The following is a 10,282-nucleotide window of genomic DNA, read 5'->3' on the forward strand; positions in this document are numbered from 1 at the left end:
TAATGTTTCATGGCTAGAGAAACTTTTAAAAATAGTTTTGGCCCCGGCTGGTGTGGCTCAGCGGATTGAGTGCGGGCTGCAAACCAGAGGGTCGCCGGTTCAATTTCTAGTCAGGGCACCTGCCTGGGTTGTGGGCCGGGCCCCCAGTACGGGGCGCATGAGAGGCAAGCACACATTGACGTTTCTCTCCCTCTCTTTCTCCTTCTCTTCCCTTCTCTCTAATGATAAATAAATAAAATCTTTTTTTAAAAAAAGTTCCATGTTTAAACATGGAAGATGTTTTTTATCTCATTGTTGGTCATAAATATTTTGACTAGTAACTTTGTTGTATATCAGTGACTGGTTTTATTTTATATATATTATTTATCATATTGGACCAAGCATTAAATAAAAATATGTTCTATATGCTAAGTGCTTAACGTGCATTTCATGACGTAACTCTCACACTGCCGGATAGAGATACTATCCCCAGTTTATAGATGAAGACACTAATGCTTAGAGAAATATGTAATTGCCCAGAGATAGATACAGCTAATAATTGGCAGACATGGAATTGAAATACAGAATCCAAGCTTTTAACCACAACTCTATAAAGTTTTTATGTGGAATTGCAGAATTATGAATAATTGATACTATTTGCTGAGCAGTTTGGGGGTTTGTTTTATAAGTTTGTTTGCGTTTGTTTTTTGTGATCCACTGATTTAAAGTATCAATACACTTTGTGTTTCTATTTTTATACAGAGAGCCTTGGAATTTTAAAAGACTACCCTCACTCAGCTTTTACTTTAGAAAAGAAAGTCATTAAAACAGAGCCTGAAGATTCAAGATAGCTGTGATTTTCTCACTGTTCTTTGGAAATGGCATCAGTTTTAAGGATAATGCTCCATCATAGAAATAAGCCTTAATAACCAATGTTGCCTCATTCAGCTCAAACAGATTTCATAGCCAAAGCATAAGGACTAATACAGTGGTCTGTGGAAACCAGAAAGACAGAACAATAGCCACAAAAGAAAAAATTTAAAGAATGTTGTAACAGAAATATTGATCCATTCACATTCCTGTGTAAGTCATTTTATGTGGAAAGGCTTACAAATTAATATTGTAAGCATTTATTATTTAAGAATGTACAATGTGTTTGTGTAATTTATAGAAGTAAAATCTAGATGTTGAGACCTGTTTGGTCCAGTAGATGTGGATATAGTTTATTTTACTTGAAATTTCATTGTCTACTTTAAGTGTATTTAGCATAAATATTATTATATGTCAGAGTTTAGAATCTTTGCAGTCATAAAAAAGAAAGTTTAAGTAATGTAGTTATTGGCAAGGTTGTAAGTGACTTTGGAAGAATGGAATTTAGCAAACACTCAGTTTAAACCAAGGAAAATACTATGGATTTAATATTTGATGAAATTGATTTTGTTTAATAGGAAATGTGTCCTTTATAGTAGTAAAATGTTCTTTTTACTGGCTTAATCGGGTACATGTACACAATTAGTAAATGTTGGAGTAAAGTTAAAAAGGTAAGAAACACAGTAGAAAATCTTTCTTACCTAGTTGACCCAGATTGCATTATATGATAGCTACTTAAGATATAACAAAAATAGGGAGCTATTACTTGGACAAAGAACTTGAAACAAGTGGACTGATGTGTAAGCCTTGACTTAAACATTGCTATTTCAGAATGTGTTAAGAAGATTAAGATATAGTAAGTTAACCCTAAATGTGATAAAGATGGTGACTGTTAACAAAGACTGTAATATATAATAAAGTAAATACCGTTTTATATCCAGAAATTCTTCTCTACATACTGGAGTCAGAGAAACGAAATTGCTCTCCCTAGGGAATGTCTTCCCACCCAAACCTTCACAAGTGTGGACAATCACTACATCCACATTTGCAGGCATATTTCCATGGTGGTTCAGTTGACATATATTCTTTATTTATTTTATAATTTCCTTTTTGTACACCTTTCAGATTTGTGAATGCAAGTTTTTTAAAAAATTAATTTTCACTTGAAATACATTTTAATTCCCCCTATTTAATGGGCTATGTGCATATTGTGGGGGTGTGCTTAAATGTTAATAGTGTATGTTCATACTTATGAGAATTTCACATTAGAATCCATAGTAAAAAAAATAAAATGCTATTACCAACTTGTATTTTTTCTGTTGGTTTAAGAGGAGAAGATATTTACAGCTTTACCTACTTCCTCCAGACTCATCTAAACCCAGATGTTGCTGAGAAGAACATATTGACTTGGAATATGTGGGGAGTTTTTGTTCTCAGTTCTGCTCTAGGTCATAACTGTTTAAAAGTATTAAGTCATAATCCGTGATACTAAAATTCATCAGCCAAATGTTAGATGAAATGTCTCTACTGTAGTCTCTAATCACTGTCACATATATAATTACTTTTTCATTTTTGTTTGTAGAATAGCTTTACAGTAGAAACACCAGTAAACAACTTTATACTATTACAAGGCTTTTTTCCCTTCCTAAATGTTTTAATTGTACCATAGTGTTTTGCCCCCGAAGAAGCTTTTTATGGATCTTGCAACTTTGTTGCTAGCTTGAGGTTGATTATTGTGGTTGTATTGTTCAATGTGTATAGAAATAGTATGTATATGATTTAAATAGATTGTTCAGTTTTTAATATTAGCCATAGAACTGGTTAGTATCTCAGTAGTTTCATGAAACGTTTCCTGTATTCTAATCTATTTTGAGAAATTTTGTGGGTTTTTTAGAATTGTGTCTTATAGTTCCAGTTTGGAGATTTTAATAAGCAACATTTTTAAAAGATGCTGTAATTGTCCAACTAATATTTATCCATCTTTTATGGCCACACAAACTGCATCTTTAAATCTATAAATGTTTCCTTAAGCACCATACTTTTCTGGTCTTTCAAGCTTAGTGATAAGAGGGAAGCACAAGAAAAATTTCAGTAGAATACAGTTTTTATTTTGTAAACACTAATGTATTAAATTTGCTATACATTGAAGCAAATAATATATATTTTTATTTGAATTGTATATATGAATTGGATGTTATAACAGGTTGATTTTTTCATTGTGTTAGAGGTATTTTCACTGAACAAGGTCAATTGGTTACCTCAGTATTACAGCCAATATAGTACAAGGGACCATTTCTCCCTCAGTCTGTGTTGTATTTTATTATGTGAAGTCTGCGTTTCGGTGACTCCTAAAGCTGTTGGTGAGGTGGAACGAGTGCACTTGCTTCCTGTGGCAATAAAGATTTTCTGTGCCTCACGCATTTATGTTTATAGAACTTTCTACATAGCACTTTCCACAGTAGGTGATATTAGCTACTTTGCCTCTCTCTTTGAGTACTTGGTCTGGGCTTGGGATTTAGGGACCAGAGCCTTACGTCTTAAGTCAAGGCTAAATATTATTGTCAGCTGCCTTCATACCTGGAAAGATATTTGGCAAACAGGTACTCAGTGGACTCTGGTCTATCAGAGTTTAATGTGTTATAACAAGAAGTTCACAAAGACATTGTAAAAACTTTATCTAACCAACTAAGCATTTAATAAATGAAAGGAATGTTGGGATTTAACATTTATAGTATACTAATGTTTAATGTGTTCATGTGATTTGGCTTCAGTATATTAGGTTATTGATATGAAATTGAACTCTAACCTGTCACAGAAAGTTAGCAAAAGCTTTGCAACAAAGTTTTTTTTTTCCACTTGAGAACATTCTTACTGATTTTTAGAGAGAGGGGGTGAGAGGGAGAGACATTGACAGGTTGCCTCTCATACATGTGTACATTCCAGGACTGGGCTGAACCTGCAACCAAGGCATGTGCCCTGATTGGGAATTGAACCTGTGACCTTTCAGCTTATGGGATGATGATCCAACCAGCTGAGCCACACTGGCCAGGGCTGCAGTGAAGTTTTAACTGATGAGCTTAGAAGATTGATGAAGAGCTTCAATGTGTCAAGCACTGTGCTAGTTGATGTGGTGAGGGTGAAGGCCACAGAAGAAATATGACATGATCCTTGCCCTTTGAGAACCCAATGCCTAGTTGAATTGAAATTAATACCACTCAGATAAAAATACAAGTTTTTGTGTGTTACACACTCGAGATGAATAAGGAGCTGACATTTAAGTGCATTCGATGTTACAGGTGAAAGAAAGCCCATTTAGTGAGTGAGACTCAGAAGAGATTGACCAGGACTGAGATACTTAACAGAGAGCAAGCAGTAGGATGTGATATAAAGCCATAGTGGTAGTATGTTTCGCTTTGAGGCCACTTTTTAAAGGAAATAATTACCATTTCATTTTGAAGCTGAATGCCAGTTAGATCTTCTTAGAGGGTAGTAATTCTTTTGATAGTCCATGGAATGTGTCAAAAGACAGGAGAAAAAATGGGCTTTTTCCTGTTCTTAATCAGTAAAACCACTTGGGTAAAAGCTTTAGAATTTAGTGATTACGAGGTTTCTAGCAGCTAGTTTATCTTTACAATTATAGTTGATGGTATTTAAGACTTAAAGCCTAAGTAAATATGCACAGGATTTCCTAACATATGGTTTGCTATTGACATAATACCTACTTTGTTTATTACTACTTAATACTGCACTGAGTCTTCAAAAGAAACTGAACCAAGGTATTAACCTAATGAAACTAGGAAGTCTGTCTCTTACGGGAAGTGAATTCAGTTAGTAAATAGCTGAAGTTAGGACTGAGCAAATGTTCTGTTACAGTTTGAAATACATGACCAAATATGGTAGCTGCTATTTAAATAAAAACCACCTTATGGTCCAGCTGTGTGCATGGGTGGTGTTTCAGGGAATCCAAGTTTATTTATTCGTTATTATGTGTGGGTGTCCTCATAAGTGAAATTCTCAAGTGGGCCTACAAAGTTAATAAAAAAATGTTTTAATGTCCAGAAACCTTGCTATTAACTATAGGACCCTGCAAGATGATTCTTATTTTATGTAGAAGTTGTCAAAAGCTAAATGGGTGGGCTAAGGGTTTTAAATTCATTTTTTGAGTATGCAACAAACAGTTGCATCCTTAAAACCTCTTTTCTAGCATCTATTTCTACTGACCTGTGAAAATCAAAAAACCTCAAAGGTGGTTTTTTTTTTTTTTTGTTCAGAAAAAGATAGATTTTTTTTTTTAAGTTCAACTTACAAATCTTTATAAGTTTAGCAAATTTTATCCACTTTTATGGGAACTGAATAATTATTGGTTCCATTTACAAAATTGGTTAATTAAACTCCTTTATTCTTTCATATTCTTTTGTTTTAAGGGCCAAATAATTTTTAATTATTAAAACATCCTGTTGAGTTCTGGGTCTCCTAGTTGTGTCTACTTGGTCACAATTTGCAGGGTTATTTGATAGCTAAACTACTTGCAAGGTATTACTTCAATATTGTTAAAGGTCTAGTCTTTACCAGTTCTTCAATTAAAGGAAATTTTATGACGTTTTTGTAACAATTGGATAAAACTCAAATGAGGAACATTGGAAATGAATCACAAAGTACTGATCTTAGTTTTATGTCAACATCCATATGAAATGTTTAGTTATGATCCTTCTGTTTTATTGCCTGATTCAAAACACTTCAGTGAGAAAGTACATGTGTTTGATTTTTTTATTATACACTTGCTGTCTATAAGTTTTTCAATGTTATATCTCAAAAGAATTGACTTCACAGTCTCAGAGAAATGGAGTTAAGTGAATGCTGCCATCAAATAATGTTGCAAAATGCAGATTAGGTGCATTTATCTCTCAAGGGGGTACTGCCACACAAATGTTAAAATCAACCCAAGTATTTTTCTCATCGACAAATTTTGTGAATTTCCTGGTAATCCAAACACTTTGGTAATAAACCCAGGCTAGTTTTGCTGTGGGTGAGCAGCAGTGACGGTGTAAGTTAGATTGTGCTTCATATTTACACATTCTGAAACCTTATGAGTCATCTGTGCATTAGAAGTTTGCACCTCATAAATTTATGTTGAAGTACCATGTTCAACACCTACACAATCCTAAACTAGTAAGGCCATCCCCTTATAACTGTCACAGACACCCTCTGCTGACAGGTCACTTGGGCTCAAGTATGTAGGAAGATATTTAAGTAGTGCGTACGTAGGTGGAATCTTACCCGTAACTGGCTCAGCAGAAGCATTTTATGATTTTCTGAGACTACCTACCAGCCCCAACTGTGAACTGTTAAACCAAACATCTGTGGTCTAGCCCCATACCCTGCTATTATCCTTCCCAGAAGACAAAGTGATTTGTTTGGTACCATATTCTTACATTATAAGCTCTCCAGATCTCATTTGAGTTATGTTTCCAAAAAAAGTACAGTGGACCCTTGAACAACATGGGTTTGAACTATGTGGGTCCACTTATACACAGATATTTTCCAATAAACTCTGTATTTTATGATTTTATTAACATCTCTAGCTTTATTGTAAGAACACAGTACATAACTCATGTAACAAAATATGTTAATCAACTATGTTATCAATTAAGAGTTCCAGTTAATAATCAGCTATTAGTAGTTAAGCTTTTGAAGAATCAAAAGTTATATGTGGATTTTTGACTATGGGGGTTGGCACCCCTAAACCCCATGTTTGAGTGCTGTACACACTGTCCACCCTTAGGTCCGTGGCAGCACAATGTAGGGATGTTTTCCACCAACAGTTAAAATGGACTAGATTACCCTTTTCCTTTCTGATTTCAGCCAGTTATTCTATCATCAGAAAGAACATGCCCATATATTGAATGAATTACTTTTGCATTTATTGGCTAACTCTGAAATTAGACCACATCTTTCTGATTTTTATTAATGAGAAGACAAAACAGCTCACATAATGGATAGATATCATAGATGTAGCCAGGTACTTTGTGTAATTAAAAGGCAATTTATACTTTTAAAAAACTAGCATTTCAAAGTGAAATAATTTTGAGGTTACCTAAAAATTATTCAAAAAAGAAAAATATATTTAAAAGAAGAGGGAAAGATCTCATTTCCCAAGACTTTCAACACAATAGTTTATGCTGGTTTAAAGGAGAAATAAGTCACTCTCTTCTATTTTTTTCTTATTAAAAAGACAAGAAGTAATTCTTTGTAAAGCAAATGATCTCAAGCTGAGGCTTATACTCTTTTTTTTAAAGATTTTTAAAATTTATTTGTAGAGCAAAGGGAAGGGAGGGACAAAGAGAGGGAGAGAAACATCAATGCGAGATCGGTTGCTTGAACACACACCAATAGGGACCAAGCCTGCAGCCCAGGCATGTGCCCTGACAGGGAATCGAACTGGTGACCTTTCACTTCCTGGGAAGATGCCCAACCAACTGAGACATGGTGAACTGAAGTTTATACTCTTAATCTAGTAATAATTGTAGGAGTGCTATATATCAAACTTAGCATTACCTAGCACTACACCAACTGCTATACATTTCATCCTTTCTGCAACTCCAGAAGGTAATTATCACCCCCATTTTGCAGGTGAGAACACAGAGGTCTTGAGTTAGATAACTAGTTACCTAATGGCTAATAAGTATAATAGTAATGGGTCAGTCCACTTGTTTGATGCCAAAGTCCACTTGCACCCTATCCTATCAAATTTCCTTTGAACCCAGTGGCCTGCAATGTGTAAACATTTTACACTCTAACACAGTTAACTCTTTAAAGTGCAGTAAATCCTAATTATAGTCACATACGGAAACAACTAGGCTATATATGAGTATTCATCAGCTGGTTAGTTGTTAGTGGTATCTAGATTCCAGCAGAAGCTTCCTAAAGGAAGTAAATATCAAGCCATTCTAAAGGCAGGTCTTCAAGCAGAGAAGTGAAAGGATGTTGTACTGCCTTGGGACTAGCACATATGAAAGGCCCAGGTAAAACAACAGGAAAATCACATTCAGGTACCACTGGGGAATTTAATGGACTAGAACAGAGAATTCAAAAAATTAAGATGAAACATCCAAAAAACAATGCCCACTAAATAAAATCTTTTGAAACTCATACAGAGTTCTCATTTAATTTGGGAAACAAAAGCTTTTCAGGAGGGGAGTGGAACAGTCCAAAAATGTTTGGAACGTAAGGACAAAGTAATACAAATTATCAAGCAAGAAGGGCCAATGAGGATGTGGAGAAAGGGGAACCCTTTTGCACTGTTGGTGGGAATGCAGATTGGTGCAGCCGCTGTGGAAATCAGTATGGAGTTCCCCCCAAAAGTTAAAAATGGACCTGCCTTTTGACCCAGTGATCCCACTTCTGGGAATATATACAAAGGAACCCAAAACACTAATTTGAAAGAACATAAGCACCCCTATGTCATAGCAGCATTATTTACAATCGCCAAGATATGGAAGCAGCCCAAGTGTCCATCAGTAGATGAGTGGATAAAATAACTATGGGACATTTACTCAATGGAATACTACTCAGTCATAAAAATAAAGTTTCACCCTTTGCAACAGTATGAATGGACCTGAAGAACATTATGCTACGTGAAATAAGCCAGTCAGAGAAAGATAAACACCATATGATTTCATTCATGTGCAATCTAAGGAACAAACTGAACAAGCAAAATAGAGGCAGACTCATAGAAAACAGGGTAACAGCTAGTGGGGAGGGGTTAGGAGGAAGGAGGGATTGAGCACAAAGAAAAAAGGACTCATGGACATGGACAACAGTGGTGATTTGGGGTGGAGAGTATAAGGAGACTAAATGGTAATGGAAAAAAATTTGTTTTAAATCTGGAAATAAAAAATAATACAAATTGGATCTTTAATATAAGGTGTTCCAAGGAGGTCCCAAAAGGTTTGATTCTGGCTCTAGCATGTGGAAGAAGTAACTGGGATGCTATTGCAATGTCCAGTCTTCAGGTGGTCAAATTGAACTTGAGCTGTGAGAATAACCACTAAGGGGAACAAGAATGAAGGCTATCCAATCATTCAATAATACATTCACTAAGTAAACATTTGTCAAGCCACCTGCTTAAAAATATCCAGGCACAATGTTTGGAACTGTAGATACAAAGAGATCACTCTGTGCTTTAGGGACACTCGCTCTCTAACAGAAGACAGCGATTGTTGATGATGAGTGGCAGGACTTGATAATAGATTAAAATAAATGTCCGGCTCATGAGGAAAAAACATATTGACCAATTAAATAAAAATTATCCATGCTTGTCATACCTGGGAAAATAAGGGAATACTAGCACCACTTTCCAAAAGAACTTGAGGAGATTGGTTTTCAATAATACTTTGTTTTAGGCAAGTTAGTTTGCAGGTGATAATTGTTTCTGCTTTGGCTTCTGTTCTTAATGAAAAAGGAATTCAGACTGTACATTAGAAAAATATAGGTCACCTCCAGCTCCTTTTTGTAGGCCAACGTGAGTGCTCCAACAAGACAGTCATGGGAGGGCCAAGGAAGAAGCAGCACAAGCACTGACAACTTTAGAAATACTCAAAATCAAATGCAATTATTGTACTTTATCTGTTTCTTAAATTGAGGGTCTTTTTTAAGATGAAGAAATTATGTGTTGTTTTGTTAAAACATTTTTTTTAATCAAGGACAAAATCAAGGGTTTTCTAATACAAAAAAATGGTCATCATTAACATTTTTAAGGCTCACCTAAGGACCAGGTGACCATAGAACAAATTAAAGTATGATTCCTGAACTTGAACCATAAAACAGACAACATTATTCTGAACAAATGCAAAGAGTAAGAGAATTACCAGCTGTGCCCATCACCCAGACCTATTCTCTGCCTTTACTCAAGGGTGTGAATACAGTAAATGGGTATCTTTTCAGGCCATCTTGGAGGCTGCCTTCCACAGTGAGTGGGGACCATGAGCTCTGTTTCACATGTTGAGTTTGAGAGGCCTTCAGTTTATCTTAGTGGAGCTATGTAGGGTTTCCTTGGAAACAAAAGCCTGGAGCTCATAGGCTTGGGAGTTATTGGTTTTCATAAACCAATAATGCCATGGGAGTGAACGAGAATGGTTAAAAATAGAGGATGATTAGAGATAGCCTCCTGGAGAATATTAACTTATAGAGCATGCAAGATGACAAGAGCCACCAAATCTACTAAGAAAGGGCAGTTAGAGAAGCAGGAGCTAAAAAGAGAGACATCCTGGAAGCCACTAAGTAGAGGTGGTCAGTAATGTCAGATTAGATAAGAGTCCAGTGAGATGGGAATAGGCTGTTGGATTAGATATTAAGGAAGTCATTGATAACCTTTAAGAGAGCGCTACCAAACACATTAACTGGGAAGAATAATTCGTGCGCTTTTAAAATGCAA

The 10,282-nt window shown here is 35.5% G+C and overlaps 1 protein-coding gene across 2 annotated transcripts in view; it reads left to right on the forward strand.

Annotated features, from left to right (window-relative positions):
* The window catches only part of NAB1 (NGFI-A binding protein 1), a 48,818-nt gene extending 45,552 nt beyond the window's left edge, over nt 1–3,266 (forward strand). For both annotated transcript variants that reach the window (XM_024564013.4, XM_045198296.2), the window contains exon 8: nt 742–3,266. In XM_024564013.4, the coding sequence (XP_024419781.2) occupies nt 742–830 (89 nt within the window). In that variant the 3' untranslated portion in view covers nt 831–3,266. The remainder of the gene's footprint in view (nt 1–741) is intronic.
* Nucleotides 3,267–10,282: the final 7,016 nt, after the last annotated feature.

Source organism: Desmodus rotundus, chromosome 2 (genome assembly GCF_022682495.2).
Source record: "Desmodus rotundus isolate HL8 chromosome 2, HLdesRot8A.1, whole genome shotgun sequence".
Lineage (NCBI taxonomy): Eukaryota > Metazoa > Chordata > Mammalia > Chiroptera > Phyllostomidae > Desmodus > Desmodus rotundus.